The 19,619-nt window shown below is 41.8% G+C and overlaps 1 protein-coding gene across 1 annotated transcript in view; it reads left to right on the top strand.

Annotated features, from left to right (window-relative positions):
• The window catches only part of LOC132826137 (kinase non-catalytic C-lobe domain-containing protein 1), a 179,990-nt gene that overhangs the window by 58,704 nt on the left and 101,667 nt on the right, over nt 1–19,619 (top strand). The window contains exons 4-7 of the mRNA XM_060841784.1: nt 473–619; nt 10,914–11,031; nt 11,424–12,574; nt 17,701–17,815. Of these exons, the coding sequence (XP_060697767.1) occupies nt 473–619; nt 10,914–11,031; nt 11,424–12,574; nt 17,701–17,815 (1,531 nt within the window). The remainder of the gene's footprint in view (nt 1–472; nt 620–10,913; nt 11,032–11,423; nt 12,575–17,700; nt 17,816–19,619) is intronic.

Below are 19,619 nucleotides of genomic sequence, written 5' to 3'. Positions count from 1 at the left end.
TAGGACTGCCTGTACAGTCTTCTGAAGTGCTGTCAGGTAATAATAATAACATATCATTGGTAATCTGGGTGTCATGGTGATTATTGTAAGTGCAGCGATGAGAAAAACTTTAGATTTTGTGCTCATGTAATACAATCATTCAATACATTATCACAGTTTATTGTTTGGACTAGTACTAAGTAATATAATTCCTTATAAGTTCTCCAGAAAACATAATTCCTACTTTTTAAGGTGCCTATCGTATCAAGTGCTACTTGATTTCTAATGAAACGACTGTGTTTTTTGTCCAAAAAACATTTTGTTCAGCAATAAATGTAACTTTAACCTGAAACAATGTCATTTATTTTTGCTGAGATAACAGCTGGAACGTTGTGAGAGTTACATTATATAGTGCATATATTTCAATGTACCAGGATATCCAACAAATATTGTAACACTGTAACTTTTCTATGCATGTTCTTAATATTTTCAGGCTCACGTCTATTCTTTGGGGGCTACGCTAGCTGCTGCAGCTGAGTTTGTGATAGAGCCAGAGTTAGAACCAAACCTCAGCCAAGAATTAAGAAGTCTTCTCGATCAAATGCAGCAGGAAAAGCCTGAAGACAGACCAGACATCGAGGTATGATTTTGAGATACTTGGTGGAATTTAGGTATGGCTTTATTTTTCCTGCATACATGTAGAGCCCTGAGTATAAAATCATTTTGTATAACTTTGTGTAAGAAACTCTTCATAATGCAAATTTTGGATTATGTATGGAATATAGGTCAACTGGTTATCTGAAAAAGCTGGAAATTTGTGGGCCACGCGTGAGAGGTTCTAAAGTGGGAGTAGTCTGGGAATGAGATCTTTAACTTTAAAGAAATAAGGCAAGTTTGGGTTAGTCTGAAAACTATGTTTCTTGTCCCTAAACCTGACTTTAACCATCCACTTCCAGCTCTATCTGAGCCTGTAAAGTGAGTGAGCAATCAATCTGATGCAGATTTAATAATAATAATAATAATGGACTTCTGGTGTCTCTAGCAGTTTCATTAAGGCAAGAAACTTGGTGGATTCAGGAGGCAAGTGTCTCAATGCCAAACTCCTGGACCTAAGTATCCCTCAGGATGAGCAGTCAAACCAATCAACCACCGTCCCTAATCCCCCATCCTCTCCTCCCCACTACCTCATCCAAAATCTGAAAAATTCACTCCCTCCACTATTGGTACATTGATGAGCCAGTGCACACCATCTACAGGATGCACTGCAATAGCTTACCTCTGTTCCTTTGACAGCACCTTCCAAATCCATAACCCATGTCGATAGACCAGGACAGATGAACAGTAATACCACAACCTGACAATCCCTCCAAGTCACTCACCATCCTGACTTGAAACTATATCATTATTCTTTGATGTTGCGAGGTACAAATCCTTCAACTTGCTTCTTAACAGTATGAGGAGTGTACCTGCATCACACGGACTACAGCAATTCAAGAAAGTGGCTCACCACTGATTTTATTGTCCATCCCTAGTTGCCCTTGAGAAGATGATAAGTTGCCTTCTTGAACTATTGTGGTCCATGTGCTGTAGGTAAACTCACAATACTGTTCAGGAGAGAATTCCATGATTTTGACCCAGTGACACTGAAGAAATGCTGATATATTTCTAAGTCAGGATGGTGAATGATGTGATGATATTATGGACTTAAGAGGTGTATTCTGTCCTGTTTTTTTTGTGAAGAAAGATTGTGACAGAGGTACCGAACAGACTGCTTGAGCCACTAAACAGCTTGTGGAGCCTTGCAGTTTCTTACCTGAATGGGTGGGGTCAAGCTCCCACAGAATCAGGATTTTTTTTAGTTTTAGCCTTCAGTAGCGGTTGCTGGTGCCTTGAACCTGAATGTGGTAGCTCTTACTCCTCTCTCTGTTACAGCTGAAAGCTGTGGTTCTCATCCTTTTGTTAGAATTGAATGTGAGACAATACATTTGACTGAATTACACATTCCCAAGGGTGTGTTAATGGGGTGTTACAATATTGGAACAATTAATTTGTAATAGTTAATATATATATTGTTTTCTTAAGCATTTCAATAGAGTTGCAGTTGAGCCAATTCTTTTATTTCTATTTTGTCTGTGTTTTATTCAAGCATATGAACAAAGTGTGTTTTGTTTCAAGCCTGGTAGTTTGACCAATCAAATTGCAACAGGAAAACAATGCCTTACACTTACCTATAAAATAAGAAAAGGTTAGGGTCTAGACTATCTTCATATTTTTTTGAGGGGGGTTGGGTCTGGTCCATAACAGTGGCTTGGTGGGGAACTTTCAGGAGGTGGTGTTCCCATGTATCTGCTGCACTTGTCCTTCCAAGTGGAAGTAGCTATAGGTTTGCAAGCTGCTCTCAGAACAGGCTTGGTGAGTTATTGCAGTGTATTTTAAGCAGCAGTAGCGAAGGGAGTGAATGTCTGTGGATTTGGTGACAATTATTTGTGTTGTTGTGTTCTGGATGGTACCAAGCTGTTTGAGTGTTATTGAGATTGTGCTCACCCAGGCGAGTGGAAAGTATTCCATCAGACTTCTGACTTGTGCCTTTGGGGAGTCAGAGGTGAGTTAATTGATGCAGGATTTCTAGTATCTGAATTGTTCTTGCAATCGCAGTATTAATATGGCTGGCCACTTTAATTGTTTGGTCAATGGTAATCTCCAGGATATTGTTAGTTGGGGATTCATGATACTAATGTGATTGAATGTCAAGGGACGATGATTAAATTCCATTTAAGAAGAAATAGCCATTAAGTGGCACTAATGTTGCCTGAATGTTAGTTGCCATTTGTCAGCTCAGACTTGGATATTGCCCAGTTCTTGTTGCGTTTCAACATGGATTGCTTCAATATCTCAGGAGTTGTGAGGAGTTCTGAACTTTGTGCATCATCAGCAAACAACCCTACATTTGACCTGATGATGGAGGGAAGGTCATTAGTGAAACAATGGATGATGTTTAGGTCAAGAAAACTATCCTGAAGAACTCCTGGATCTGGATCTGAGATGATTGATCTTAAACAATCACATCTTCCTATGTGCCAGAAATGACTCTAACCAGTGAAAATTATTTTCCCCCCAATGCCCTTAATTCCAGTTTGCTTGGACTCCTTGAAACCATATCCTGGCAAAACTTTAATTTGGTTTGATTTGATTTATTGCTCTCAAATATACCAAGACACAGAGAAAAGTGTTGTTTTTTGCGCTCTACAGGTAGATCATACCGTACAAAGTGCATCAGATCGAAGAAGATTGCAGAACATAGTTTTATAGCTGTTGAGAAAGTGCAGAGAGAGAAAGATAAATGTTAACTTTTGAGAGGTCTGTTCAAAAGTCTGATTACAGTTGGGAGGAAGCTGTTCTTGAATCTTTGTGTAGTTTTCAGGGAACACCTCTGGGACACCCACTCCAACTAACCCAACCGCCCCGTGACTGAACTCTTTAACATCCCCTCCCACTCCGCCAATGGCCTCCTCCATTGCCAGACCCTGGCCACATGATGCCTGGAGGAAGAGCGCCTCTTCTTCCACTTAGGAACCCTCCAACCACACAGGATGAATGTAGATTTCTCCAGCTTCCTCATTTACCCTCCCCCCACCTGATTTCAGTCCCAACCCTTGGATTCAGCACCGCCCTCTTGACCTGCAGTCTTCTTCCCGACCTCTCCTCCGCCACCCCCTCTCTGGCCTATCACCCTCACCCTCATCTCCTTCCACCTATCGCACTCCCAGCGCCCCTCCCCCAAATTCCCTCCCCCCTACCTTTTATCTCAGCCTGCTTAGCACACCAGCCTCATCCTGAAGAAGGGCTTATGCCCGAAACATTGATTCTCCTGCTCCTCGGATGCTGCCTGGCCTGCTGTGTTTTTCCAGCACCACATTTTTCAACTCTGTTACTCCAGCATCTGCAGTCCTCAATTTCTCCTCCTCTATGTGTAGTTAAACTTTTATATCTTCTGCCTGATGGAAAAGGGTGGAAGAGAGTATAACCGGAGTGGAAGGGGTCTTTGATTGTGTTGATTGATTTCCTGAGGTAGTGGGAAGTATTGATGGAGTCAGAGAGTCAAGAAGTCATAGAGATGTACAGCATGGAAACAGACCCTTCGGTCCAACTCGTCCATGTCGAACAGATGCCCCAACCCAATCTAGTCCCACCTGCCAGCACCAGGCCCTTATCCCACCAAACCCTTCCTATCATATATCCATCCAGATGTCTTTTAAATGTTGCAATTGTACCAGCCTCCACCACTTCCTCTGGCAGCTCATTCCATACATGTACCACCCTCTGTGTGAAAAAGCTGCCCCTTAGGTCTCTTTTATATCTTTCCCCTCTCACTCTAAACCTATGCACTCTAGTTATGGACTCCCCCATCCCAGGGAAAATGCCTTGTCCATTTATCCTATCCATGCTCCTCATGATTTTGTACACTTCTATAAGGTCACTCATCAGCCTCCGAAGCTAACTGGAAAAGAGCCCCAGCCTATTCAACCTCCCCCTATAGCTCAAATCTCCAATCCTGGCAACATCCTTGGAAATCTTTTCTGAAACTTTTCAGGTTTCACAGCATTATTCCGATAGAAAGGTAGCAGAATTGCATGCGACATTCCAAAAGTGGCCTCACGAATGTCCTATACAGCCACAACATGACCTCCCAAATCCTGTACTCAATACTCTGACCAATAAAGGAAAACATACCAAATGTCTTCTTCACTATCCTGACAACCTGTGACTCCACTTTCAAGGAACTATGAACCTGCACTCCAAGGTCTCTTTGTTCAGCAACAATCCCTAGGATTTACCATGAAGGGTATAAGTCTTGATAAGATTTGCTTTCCAAAAATGCAGCACCTCACATTTATTGAAATTAGACTCCAACTGCCACTCCTCAGCCCATTAGCCCATCTGATCAAGATCCTGTTGTAATCCGAGGTAACCTTCTTTGCTGTCCACTTTACCTCCAATTTTGGTGAGATCTGCAAACTTCCTAATTATACCTCTTATGCTCACATCCAAATCATTTATATAAATGATGAAAAGTAGTGGACCCAGCACTGATTCTTGTGGCACTCCACTGGTCACAGGCCTTCAGTCTGAAAAACAACCTTGACCACCACCTTCTGTCTTCTACCTTTGAGACAGTTCTGTATCCAAATGACTAGTTCCCTCTGTATTCCATGCAATCTAACCTTGCTAACCAGTCTCCATGGGGACCCTTGTTGTTGAACGCCTTACTGAAGTCGATATAGATCACATCTACCATTCTACCCTCATCAATCCTCTTTGTTACTTCTTCAAAAAACTCAATCAAGTTTGTGACACATGATTTCCCACACACAAAGCCATGTTGACTATCCCTAATCAGTCCTTGCCTTTCCAAATACATGTACATCCTGTCCCTCAGGATTCCCTCCAACAACTTGCCCATCATGACATCAGGCTCACTGGTCCATAGTTCCTGACTTGTCCTTATCACCCTTCTTAAATAGTAGCACCACGTTAGCCAACCTCCAGTCTTCCGGCACCTCACCTGTGACTATCGATGATACAAATATCTCAGTAAGAGGCCCAGCAATCACTTCTCTAGCTTCCCACAGAGTTCAAGAGTACACCTGATCAGATCTTGGAGATTCATCCACTTGTATGCATTTCAAGACATCCAGCACTTCCTCCTCTGTAATATGGATATTTTTCAAGACGTCACTATCTATTTCCCTGCATTCTATATTGTCCATGTTCTTCTCCACAGTAAACACCGATGCAAAATACTCATTTAGTGTCTGCCCATCTCCTGCGACTCCACACAAAGGTTGCCTTACTGATTTTTGAGTGGTCCTATTCTCTTCTTAGTTACTCTTATGTCCTTAATGTATTTATAAAAACCCTTTGGATTCTCCTTAATTCTATTTACCAAAGCTATCTCATGTCCCCCTTCACTAACTGTAATGTTATTCCTAATCAAAAACGCCACTCCCCCTCCTTTCTTGCCTCCCTTTCTGTCTTCCTGTAACATTTGTATCCTGGAACATTAAACTGCCAGTCCTGTCCATCCCTGAGCAATGTCTCTGTACTTGCTTTGATATCCCAATACCTTGTTCCTGACCATGCCCTGAGTTCATCTGCCTTCCCTCTTAGGCCCTTTGCATTAAAATAAATGCAGTTTAATTTATCAGTCCTACCTTGTTCTCTGCTTTGTCCCTGCCTGCCCGGACTGTTTGACTCACTTATTTTCCCAGCTGTAGCAGTCTCAGGTTGATCTCTTTCCCCACTATCTCTCTGGGTCCCACACTCCTCCCTCCCACCCCCCACCACCACCCCTTACTAGTTTAAATCATCCAGAGCAGCTCCAGCAACTCTCCCTGCCAGTATATTAGTCTCCTTGCAATTCAGGTACAATCTGTTCTTCTTGTACAGGTCACTTTTACCCCAGAAGAGAACTCCACGACTGTGACGATGTCAGGCTGTTTCTTGACTAGTCTTATCCAGCTGTCCCAATTTTGGCAGTACATCTTTATCTTGCCACCTCACACTCCTCTTTCAAAAGCTTCACGAGTCTTTACCCTCAGCACACCGTCAGTTTGTTTGGCACTTTTTGTCCCACTAGATATTATTCTGTGGGTGCATTCTTCTGCTGTAGACATTGGTGAGAAAGTTGGGAAAACCAAGATATAGAGAAAAGTGTTGTTTTGTGCACTCTACAGGCAGATCATACCATACAAAGTGCATCAGATCGAAGAAGATTGCAGAGTATAACGTTATAGTCGCTGAGAAAGTGCAGAGAGAGAAAGATAAACGTTAACTTCAGAGGTCCATTCAAAAGTCTAATTATAGCTGGGAGGAAGTTGTTCTTGAATTTATTCATGAGCATATTCAAACTTGATTGGGCATCTTCTGCCCAATCATTATCTAATTACATTTTGTTGATATGGAGTACCCAGTTTTTGTGCCCGCTGAATAGAAACTAGACGGAGACAATTTGTGACAGGAAAGTCAGTGACTCCAGCTCAGTGCTTGCTCCTCTGGCCCCACCTGTCAACAACAGCAATAGCATGCAACCCCCTCCATCCATGGATCTTGGCATCTGACACACATTGGCTTACTGCCCCCTCATTGAGTCCGGTCTGTCAGCCACTTGGGATGATCAAAGTCAGGGGGTTTGTATCTCTGGGGATGGGCCAACCTGAAACCTATGGGTCTAGTGCAAACAGTTGAGAGAGCCATGGGAAACGAGACAGGGAGCTGCATCGAGATCCGTCAGTGTCTGGTGAGTCTCACCAGATTGGGTTATCCTTTCAAGGCAGACGAGTCATTGTCAGTCCTAGGGGGTTCATCCACACAAAGTCAGAGGTTCATCAGGGTCATTTCTGAGGAAGATAAATTTGTGAACTGAATTGTGGAATTTGGAGTCAGCATGCTGTAACATTGAGGGAATAACAGTTGTGAAGGGTGACCGCAAGGAGCTTTCTGTTTAGAGGGTGCAGACACATTGTGTGTCCTACTCACAGGTAGGAACACTTTCCTCAGCTCAAACTCCCAGAGGGCTAAGGCTGGCAGGCAGAGTTGAAGTGAAAGGTCTAGCCACCACTGAAGTATCCTGAGAGAAGACTATGCAAGAGGCCTGGTTGTACAGTGCCTAGTGGCACCATCCTGTCTCCTCATGAGGAGGCTCCTCGGTCCCCTGTTACCTGGCTGGTGGCGGTGAGCACAAAGGTGTAGAACAATCGGTTTGTGTATTTATCCAGCAGACCTTGCAAGTCCTGCCTCTCCTGTGTTGCTACAGTCCTACAGCCTTTGGAATACTTTGCCTAGACCCCCTGACAAAGCTGTCTGCTGCTGCTGTGTCTACTTGTGCAGTTTGTGGAAGTTGTTAATTACTCATATCGCTGGGTCATCTCCTGCCTGGGGCTGAGAAGGTTCTTGGTCTCCATCTGTCATCCAAATGCCAGAGGTCTGGAGCTTTTCTTCCTTGACCACCTATGGACGCGAGGTAATGGCATGCTTACCAGCAGGTGCTCAGGATATTAATCATAAAGAAAACCCACCATGCTGTCAGTATCTGGCATATCCACAAGCCAGTGCCAGGATCCTCTCCTCACACCGGGGTGAGGAGTTGAATTTGGGCACCCTGCCTCCCTTCTTGACTTTCTCCACTGTTTTCTGGGCTGCTTTCTCCTGGAATAAGATAAAGGGAGTGATGAAAGGAAATGAAAGTGCCTGGCAAAGCAGTTTGTGCTGGCGCAGGTGATCAGGTGCTTCCGAGGGAGTGGGTGGGCAGTGCTGATGCCATGCACAGTTCGTAACGCGAAGGGATTGGGTGGGTGGGAGTGAGGGAGAGGAGATATCACGTGCCATGAGAAACAGGGGAAGTTTTGTACAATGACAAAAGATGATGATACTCACCCCTCGCAAAGCGGAGAAGATCATTAACCTTGTAGCATTACTGGGTACTTCTCCAGATCATCAACACTACACTGATCAGGGTGGCAATCTGCTGGCAGGGTGAAGGTGTCATGGTCAGCATTCCCTTGAAACTGCGCAGTTGTGTGTATGCAGCCCCTCCAATGATTGGTGATGACTCGTCGATTACAACATTCACTTCCAGTCCTGGAAGTCGCTACTGCACATGGATCTTGGAGGCCTGCACTGCCGGAAAGAAAATTAGAGGGAACACTGGTTGTTGTCTGCTGATCCTGGGGAAGGAGGACGCGAAGGCGTGGATATTCCTTTGTCAAATGTTGTGAAGCATGCAGGGTAGCTCCGGGCTGACAGCATCTAACGTGGTGCACAACTGGAACATGGGCATGTCCTGGCAGTGACGAGTACCTCTGCCCACAGAATGCAAGAAATGCAACAAGTAGATGCTATAGGGGTAAGATGCATAGTTAATAAGGTGAATTTGGTAAGCTAGCATGAGAAAATTCACTCAGAGATAAAGCCTGTATGAAACTGATGAAACACTTAGCTGATTCCCAGTAAAATTGAGCCCTATTTGTTAAATTGCTGGCACATCAGGATTGCACAAGAGGTTTGGCAAGTCCTAGCTCAACATCAGGAACATGGCACTGCATCGTTTATATGCCTGCTAGCTGCCCTGAGATTTAAATTGGTCTAATCCATGTGCTTGGTTCCTGTCCATGCCCATAATCCTTTCATGCTTATTTCTGGTCCACCCTGTAATGTTAGTCTGTGGTTCACAAACAGCCCGTAAGTGGATTGGAGATGTGGCATAATGGTGAAGAGGGGTTGGCAATTGTTGGATGCCAACAGGTTGGACGAGGGTATGTATGGCTGGTGGCCATGAACTGTAGCCTGAGAAGCTGAGCATCATTGAGGGTTCCCACAGCCAGTGGTGAGTTGAATTTACTAGGTTTCCCCTTTGTTTTCAGTTATCCGTTTTATTGGTGCATTTGGTAATATAAAAATCTGAGTATGAATGTGGCAAGTTATGGTATTACTAAAGTGTTTGGCAACTTATAATCCCTTTCACTGGTAACTCATTGCTACAGACACAAAACTCACCTTGCTGCTTGACAAAAGCATAAAGAACATAAGGACCTGGAGCAGGAGTAGGCAGTTCAGCCCCTTGAGCCTATTCTGCCATTTGGTATGATCAGGACTGAACTCACCTCAGCCTCATTTCCACTTTGCTGCCTGCGCTTCATAATCCTTTGACCTATTCCTAATTAAAAATCCATCTCCTCTGTAAATTTATTCAATGTCCCAGCATCCACTGCACACTGGGGGAAGTAAATTCACAGATTCACGACCCCTTGAAAGAAGTAATTTCTCCTCTTTTGTTTCAAATCTGCTCTGCTTTATCCTAAAACTATGACCTCTCATTCCAGATTGTCCCTTAAGAGGAATCATCCTTTTTACTTCTACTTTATCAATGCCCATTAGCATCTCATGTATCTCAATTAAATCTCCTCTGATTCTTCTAAACTCCAGAGAGTATAGAGCTGAACTGTTCAATCTCTGTTTATAAAACAAGCTCCTTATTTCTGGAATCAATCTAGTGTCCCTCCTCTGAGCTGACTCCAATACAACCACATCCCTCCTCAAATAAGGGGACCAAAATTGTATGTACTACTTCAAATGCAGTCTCACGAATGCTTTATACAGTTGCAGCAACTCTTCCCTACTATTATACTCTGTTCCTTTAGCAATAGATGCCAGAGTTCCATTTGCCTTCCTTATGATCTGCTGTACCTGCATACTAACTTTCTGTGACTCGTACACGAGGACATCCTTTCCCTCCACAGCAAGTGTATGGAATGAGCTGCCAGATGAAGTGGTGGAGGCTGGTACAATTGCAACATTTAAGAGGCATTTGGATGGGTTGGACGGAATAGGAAGGGTTTGGACGGATATGGGCTGGGTGCTGGCAGGTGGGACTAGATTGGGTTGGAATATCTGGTCGGCATGGACGGGTTTGATGGAAGGGTCTGTTTCCATGCTGTACATCTCTCTGACTCTACAACTCTTAAGTTATTCTGAAAATTCTCTCCATTTACATAATAAGTTACCTTTCTATTCCTCTGACCAAAATGGATAACCTCACACTTTCCATGTTAAACTTCACCGAACAAACTTTGACCCATTCACCTAAACTATACATAGAGATTATTTGTAAATTTCTTAGTTCTTTATTGCAGCTTACTTTCCCACCTATTTTAGAGTCATGTGCAAATTTGGCTGTATTATTTTCTCTCCCTGCATCCGAGCCATTAATAAAAATTGGAAATAGTTGGGGCTTAAGGACTGAAAGCTGTGGCACCGGAATAATTACAACTTTCCAACCAGAAAAAGACCCATTCATCTCAGCTTTTGCTTTATTACAATGACATGTATTATTAATATAGATGTTTTAATAATGTTACCCATTTATTTACGTTCTGCAGAGTATCATCACCACTTGTGAAGAGAAACTAAAATGCTTATCCTCAGACAGTATTTGCCGTAATCTGTCCGCCATAGGTAGAAGAGTACTTTCAATTGAATCTGTTGGTGCTTTCCAAGGTAGGTGTTAGATAATTATTTTCCTGGCCACAAGAAATTTTTGGCTCATTTTCAGATGTTTTCCAAACTTGGAAAATATTGTCAAGCTTTCTACTTTCAACTGACAAGTCTAGAAAACTATTCTCCAGAAAGATTTTAAATTATGAACTTCAGTGGGAAAAAGATTGGGAGTGATGAAAATTTAACTGTACATTTGGGACATGCCTGTTCTGTGATCTTGACATTGAATAAGTTCACTCCCCAGGTGTTTCATTCAGTGAGATTGAATTATTACTTCAGATTTATTCTGTCATCTATTCTGGAGTGCATTTTGTTAACTTACACATGCCTTCTGTTTATTTTAAATGGATCTTGGTATCTGACTGATCTGCATTTTCAAAATCTTTACATAGATGGATGTGAAGAGACCTGGAAAGAGAAGATGCGTCAGGAAGGTGTAGGTCATGAGCTGCAAACAAGTGAAAGAAACCCAGCAGATGGCTCATCAAGCACTGAAGACCTGCCATATGACTTAAACATGCAGAACAGCGGAACAGTGGAGGTTGTTTGCAAGACTGAGAAATGTGTGCAAGACGTAGATCCAGATTTAACTGTTGAAGGTGATCAGCTTTTCCAGCAAGGTTTAGATGACATGAGCTCAGCAGAATCGTGCGAGAGACGGGAACCAGTGCTCATTATGAATTCTGCTGAAATGAATACCAAAGGACGTGAGGCCGACAGGATTTCACCTCTTCCTCAGAAACGATCAACAGCTCGGAAGAGAATGCTACCAAAACTACCAACGGAATTGGCGGCCAGTTCTCAACATCTTCATCAATCCAAAATGGAGCTCGGCAGATCTGTCACATCTAACCATTCACCAATTTCATTTTCTGACATTACTGCAGATTCTTTGTCTTCAGTCGGCTCTGTCAAAATGCTGAATATTACAGACTGTCCTCAGAAGGTACATTTTAGAATTAAGAATAATGATGTTAATTTCATTCCAAAGAACAGTCTTCCATCAGAAAGGTTAAATGCGAACAGGTCAAGTGATGGGACTCAGAAGCTCTCTAGTATAGCAGCAGTAAATAAGAACTTGCCCAAGAGTTGTAACTTAATTTTCGATGAAAGCAAAGAACGATCCTTAAAACCTCCCTTCACGTTCGGGAAAATGTCTTCCACGAAAAGTCTCAAAGCTAAAATCTCAGCATTATCATTTACTTCAGCAAGCATGAACAGTCAAATGGATTCTCTTGCTTCCAGTGGACTATTACTAGGCACAAGGGCTGCATTTGGAGACTACAGTTACAGGGCAGGAAAAACTGAAGCAAGTGATTTGCCTCATTTGGACAGTATTTTTTTAGATACTGAAAGAATTGTTGGCTGTACTCAGAGAAATAGTTTCAAACAAAGCCGCTCCCAAAGTGTGAATGATTTATCAACAAGTAATACCCTGCTATTCAGCAATGTCATTCAACATTCTCAAGATGATAATAGAGAGCAGACCTCTCCTATCAGAGCTGCTGAAAATGATCCCGCAGAATTTCATTTTGATAAACAGGTATGAGAGTTTTTATGAGACATGTTATTTCTTTGGTTATTAAGTGCAATGTTTTGTGTGCGTTGCTAAAAAAAAGACATTCTTTCTTGATTCATAGATTTAATTCTCATTTTTCTATATCATAAATGTATCTTTTGCAAAGCATTATGAATCATTATCATCTTCAGTTAATAAGGCTATAGAGTTTGTGAGAAGATTTGTAGCTCGGGTGCTCGTTGTTGTGGTTCTGTTCGCCAAATTGCAGACGTTTCATCCCCTGTCTAGGTGACATCCTCAGAGCTTGGGAGCCTCCTGTGAAGCGCTTCTGTGAAGTTTCCTCCGGCATTTATAGTGATTTGTATCTGCCGCATCCGGTTGTCAGTTCCAGCTGTCCGCTGCAGTGGCCGGTATATTGGGTCCAGGTCGATGTGCTTATTGATTGAATCTGTGGATGAATGCATGCCTCTTGGAATTCCCTGGCTGTAACTCTGTTTGGCTTGTTCTATAATAGTAGTGTTGTCCCAGTCGAACTCATGTTGCTTGTCATCTGAGTGTGTGGCTACTAAGGATAGCTGGTTGTGTCGTTTCGTGTCTAGTTGGTGTTCATGGTTGCGGATCATTAGCTATCTTCCTGTTTGTCCTATGTAGTGTTTTGTGCTGCAACCCAAAGGACTAGCCACACTGCCATACATCAAGAGCATTTCCGAACTGACAGCCAGACTACTGCGACCACTAGGACTCATAACAGCACACAAACCAACAGCCACTCTCACACAACAACTCACCAGAACAAAGGACCCAATACCCAGCATGAGCAAAACCAATGTAGTGTACAAAATCCCATGCAAGGTCTCCACAAAACACTACATAGGACAAACAGGAAGACAGCTAATGATCCGCATCCATGAACACCGACTAGCCATGAAACGACACGACCAGCTATCCTTCGTAGCCACACACTCAGATGACAAGCAACATGAGTTCGACTGGGACAACACTACTATTATAGGACAAGCCAAACAGAGAACATCCAGGGAATTCCTAGAGGCATGGCACTCATCCACAGATTCAATCAATAAGCACATCGACCTGGACCCAATATACCGGCCACTGCAGCGGACAGCTGGAACTGACAGCCAGAAGCGGCAGATACAAATCACTATAAATGCCGGAGGAAACATCACAGAAGCGCTTCACAGGAGACTCCCAAGCACTGAGGATGTCACCTAGACAGGGGACGAAACGTCTGCAACACAAATTCCCAGCTTGGCAAACAAAACCACAACAATGAGGCTATAGAAGATAACTTGTTTTGAGTTTAGGATAAAGGCTAATTTAAATTGTTCTGTATAACACCAGAAAATGAATCACTTTAGCATTTTGCACATTTGCTTAGTTGCAAAATATGCAAGTTTATCACGCATGGGTGAATTACTACTGAAAGTAGATTCTTGATTAAGTGATGATAGTTTCCTGTCTTTCTCATGATTTGGACGTGCCAGTGTTGCACTGGAGTGTAGATTAGATTACTTACAGTGGGGAAACAGGCCCTTCGGCCCAACAAGTCCACACCGACCCGCCGAAGCGCAACCCACCCATACCCCTACATTTACGCCTTCACCTAACATTATGGGCAATTTAGCATGGCCAATTCACAGTACATCTTTGTACTGTGGGAAGAAAAACCGGAGCACCCAGAGGAAACCCACACAGACATGGGGAGAATGAGCAAACTCCACACAGTCAGTCGGGAATTCAACCTGCGTCTCTGCCACTGTGAGACAGCAGTGCTGACCACTGTGCCACCATGCCGCCCACATACAAAGTTAGGAAGTGTACAAAGTTAAAAATCTCACAACACCAGGTTATAGTCCATCTGGTTAATTTGGAAGCACCAGCTTTCAGAGCGATGCTCCTTCATCAGGTGGTTGATGATCAGGTGATGGTGATGATGATCAGGAGGACAACTATCTGGTAAAGGAGCAGTGCTTTGAAAGCTAGTGCTTCCAAATAAATCGGTTGCTCTATAACCTGGTGTTGTGAGAGTTTTAACTCTGACATTCTCAGGTACACTAAAATAATTTCTTCCAAATTTAAATTTCATTTAGCTTCAGTTTAGCATTATGTTAAGATGTGAATTTTTGGTTACTGGACTACAAGATTCTGGTCTTGCTGTCAGTGCTATATTTTGGGTGAGAAACCTTTTTTTATTATGTTTCTGCCGTGGGATCTTCCTTTAGTTGTATATTGTCTGCAGGTGAAAATGTCAATAACTTCCAAGTCTCTATTAATGCCACACAGGAAAGGGGTTGCAAAGAACAGCTTAACAACAATTATGTTGTTCACAGTTTTAACTCTCATTTTGAAAATGCATCCGGCCTTCAATCAATTATGACCAATCAATCATGAAAAACAAGGTCAGGAGTAGGTCATTTGGCCCCTTGAGCCTGATTTGCCATTTAATAGGATCATGAATGATCTGATATTCCTCACATCCTGCCTTTTCCCATAGCCTTTGATTCCCAGACTGATCAGGAATCTCTCTCAGCCTTAAGTACACACAAACGCTCTGCTTCCACAGATCTCCATGGTATGGAGTTGCTAAAACTCTCAACCCACTGAGAGAAGAAATTGCTCCACATCTCAGTCTAAAACTGGCATCCATTTATTCGGAGACTATGCCCTCTTTTCTAGACTCTGGACAAACATTCTCTCAGCATTTACCATGTCAAGCCTGTTAAGAATACTACATGTTTCAATGAGATCGCCCCTCATTCTTCTGAAGTCCAGTGAGTAGTGTCCCAGCCTGTTTAGCCTTTTGCTTATAAGACAATTCTTCCATTCCAGGGATCATCCTAGAGAACCTTCTCCAAACTGCTGATGAAATGATATCTTTCCTTAAATAAGGGGACCAAAACTATTCACAGTGCTCCAGGTGTGGTTTCACCAGTATCTTGTACAACTGCAGTAAGACTTCCATACTTTTATACTCTAAACCCCTTAAATAAGGGCCAATATTTTATTAACCTTCCTGATTACTTGCTGCCCTAGTGTGCTAGTTTTCTGTGTTTTGTATACAAGTACCCCAAGTCCCTTTCTTTTTCATAGAAGTATAACCAGGCTTGGAGGTTCCCAAGTTATGAATTGAGGGCACAGACTCACATTCTATCATTGCGTAGTTCTTTTTGCTAGACATCCGAGCTTGTTGTTTTATATACTTAAAGCATTTTCCGTTAGGGTTTTGATTCAGTGATACAAATGAAAGTTGTGTTGAGCCGATGTCAGTGCTTCAATTTATCGAGAGTTGGCATTGCTGTGAAGTTTTTTGCCACAGGACAAAACCCTTACTGCACAATTTTATTTATCCTGTAGAAGCCATCAATATATCAAATAATCCCTCAAGGGAAAGTTCTAAGTATATTTAGAATAGTTACTCCTAAAGGAGATTATTATCTGGCAGTGAATGAATTTCTCCCCTGTTCTCTCACTCTGAATTAGGTTGGTTCATGCTATTTTCTGCTGATTGTTCTGTGTCCCAAGTGACAACAGTTGTGATAGCAATGCCATGTCTTTGATCTCAAAACTAATGATCATTTTTATCATTGTGTCTTCGACTCTAAAATGAAAGCTGTCACGAACATTTTATTTCTCTCCAAGAAGAATTTAACAATCTCTCCTTGACATGAAACAATATTATCATCATTGAGTATAGCACCATCTCCATCGCAGGGTTATCATTGATCAGAGACTTATGCTATACCGCCATACAAAAATAATTGGGAATTCTAAATGTCATATCATACCTCCTGACCTGAAGCCTAACTGCATGGCATCAGTCAGGGATGTTAGTGAATTCTCCTCATTTACCCATACGAATACAGCCCCAATAATGCTCAAGAAGGTTCAGGATCTCCCTTCCTAACAGCACCATGGGCGAACTGACACCATAGAAACTGCAGCAATTCCAGAAGACAGCCCCTCTTTCCCCCTACCAAGGAAGCACAAACAATGCTAGCCTTGTTTGTGATGGCCATGAATATTTTTTTTCAAAATCTGAAAGAGCATTTTGTGGCAAAGAAGATGTCAATATTAATAGAATCCCTACAGTGTAGAAAGAGGTCATATGGACCATCGAGTCTGCAGTGACCTCCCGAAGAACATCCCAACCTATCTTTGTAACTCCACACTAACCATTGCAAATCCAGCTACTCTGTACATCGCTGAACACCACGGACTATTTAGCATGGCCAATCCACCTAACCTGTACATTCCTGAATACTGTTGACAATTTACCATGGTTATTTCATAGCTATTCCCCTGGGCACTATGGACAAGTGAACATGGCCAATCCACCTAACCAGTACAACTTTGGGCTGTGGGAGGAAACCGGAGCACCCAGAGGAAACCCACACAGACATGGGGAGAATGTGTAAACTCCATACTGACAATCACCCAAGGGTAGAATTGAACCTGGGTCCTGTGAGGCAGCAGTGTGAACTATTGTGCATTGTTCAAAAATTGACCAATTTGAAACAACACAACCTGTAAATTGGAAATTAAAATTGTTATTTGCAAATCAGATTTGTTGCTGATTAAAACTTAATGTATTTCTCTGGAAATCACACCATATTAGAAACTGAGAATTGTCCAGAAGGAAGGACAAAGTTACTAAACCTGTCCTTAGCCTTTTGTTTGAGCATGCTATGTTGTTGCAAAGTGGAGAGCAGGATGTTGCATGGTTTTTATTTTTTGTTGAGGTGTAAAACTCTCATTTGAAATAGAGAATTATGGAATCATCTACTTGTGCCCTATACAATTCCACTAGATTCCCCATACATATCACCAAAGTCCTATATGTAATTGTCATTCACTATACTACCACCTCAAAGAAGTACATTTTCTCACAAATGGATTGTCCTACCATCCCTGTGTCACAGTACAGCTTAATTACACTCCTAGCAATAAGTTAATGATTGTCTGTTAATGGCAGCCAGCTTTAGAATTTATCTGCCAATTCTGCTACAACAATTTCACCCTTTCATTTAATACTCGTGATCCTGACATGTAACTTGTTTGTATACTTGCATTAACAAAGTTAATTTGTTCAGAATACTGATTCCTATTTCTCCCTCCCATTCCTGTACCAGCATATTTCATTAGAGGAGCTACTGTCTGAGGATGATAGACCCTTGAAAGATCATGAATTGTGGGCTCTGTGTCATGAATGTTTGATCAGTCTGCAACTCTGCAAGGATTATCCAGGTATTCTGCTACAAGGCTTTTTTTTAGTCTTATCAATATTGTTAAAATTGTACACATTTGTTTCCTTTTTTGTTTATGTCGGGAAGCTGCAGATAAACTGTTACGCTGTAAACATAATCAGTTAACGTGTGTTGCATCATATAATTTAGTTTCTTTAAGAACAACATACTTCCCATAAATGTAATTCAATACTGTGTTTACATTTATCAGTCACTATTGCCATCTTTGCTAAGACTCAGCAGTAGAAGTTGTTAATGTTTTAAAAGGCTTAAGGTTTTCCAAAAGTGATATGGAAACTACAAATATGTTGTTGAAACTGATCGCAGTTGATTGTGGAAGGCATAAGGGCCTCAAGTCTGTTTCCTAGTTTATGCTAAGCTAGATGATCTCAGGCAAGTCAGCAATGGTGAGATCTTATTAACCATACTTTCAGTTGTGAGAAAAGAGTCAGATGTTGTTTCCATACCCAATTTCTGTCTAAACAATCATGAAGTGTTTACGTGTAGATATCAAATGAGGTCATGAAAACCTAGAACCCTGATGTCCCTTAAATCTGAAAAGTCAATTGAAATCCATAGACTCACACAGGAAAAAATTATACCTCTTGGAAAAAGTTAAAAATGACACAACACCAGGTTATAGTCCAACAGGTTTATTTGGAAGCACTAGCTTTCGGAGCGCTGCTCCTTCATCAGGTAGTTGTTGAATTAAGATCATGCTCACAGCATTTATAACCTCTTGGAAGATATTTTGGGGATTTCCTGGCACCTGCACCACTGTCCCCAAGTCAGAGTTTTTTGGAATATGTAGGGAGACAATGAATTTTTCCACTTTGGCAGGAAGATTAGAAAGCAGCATGACATTTAAGTGGAGCGAGATTGAAGAACTCTGAGGTATAGAGGAACTGGGTGTCCTAGGGCATCAATCACAAGAAGTTAGTAAAGGTAAGTACTGAGGAAAGCAAATGGAATGTTGTTATTTATAACAAGGAAAAGGAAATGTATTTATAGATATTTTACCAGATTTGTACAGGGTTCTAGTGAGATATTAGAGTACTGTGTAAAGTTTTGGTGTCTTTATTTAAGAAAGCAAGTAATTGCACTCGAAACAGTTCAGAGAAGGTTCACTGAAGAATGAGAGGTGATTTTACTTAAACATCGAAGATCCTGAAGCAACTTCACAGAGTGAATGCTGAAAGGATGCAGGAGAGATTAGAAATAAATGATACAATTTCAAAATAAGGAGGAAATGAAGCATTTTTTTCTGACAAGTACATGAATCTGTGGAACTCTCTTCCCAGGACAGCAGTGATTGAGTATATTAAAGGCAGAAATAGATAGATTCTTCACTATCAAGGGAGAATGTACAGCAAGTAGGCAATAAAGTGGAGTTGAGGCCATAATCAGATCGGTCGTGATCCTGTCAATTGGCAGAGCAGACTCGAAGAGCTTAATATTTGAAAAAATGATTAATCACTGTAAGGCTCCAGAAGTAGGAGAAAGTGGTACACTTCTCCTTCATTAAAAATATCATCCTTTTTGAAAGTAGCCTGCTCAAGACTGTCTTTACATTTTCAACCTCAGTCACCATATTGGGTTTTACTGGATGCAGAGAATCAGATTCATTCTCTGACACCTCAATAACTTCGACACATTTGTCATGCCACTAAAGAGGTTGTGACATCATTCCACTGTACAAATCTTTTTGCTGTAGTCCTTTTTTTTAGATTTTGTTTGATTTTTAATAAACTTTGAAATAATTTTGTCCCTAGATGTTGTGCATAGCCTTTACTTGGGATCTTAGC

Source organism: Hemiscyllium ocellatum, chromosome 22 (assembly GCF_020745735.1).
Source record: "Hemiscyllium ocellatum isolate sHemOce1 chromosome 22, sHemOce1.pat.X.cur, whole genome shotgun sequence".
In the NCBI taxonomy this organism is placed as follows: Eukaryota; Metazoa; Chordata; class Chondrichthyes; order Orectolobiformes; family Hemiscylliidae; genus Hemiscyllium; species Hemiscyllium ocellatum.
The sequence above is the reverse complement of the archived record's forward strand: the minus strand, read 5'-3'. Positions and strand labels throughout refer to the sequence as shown.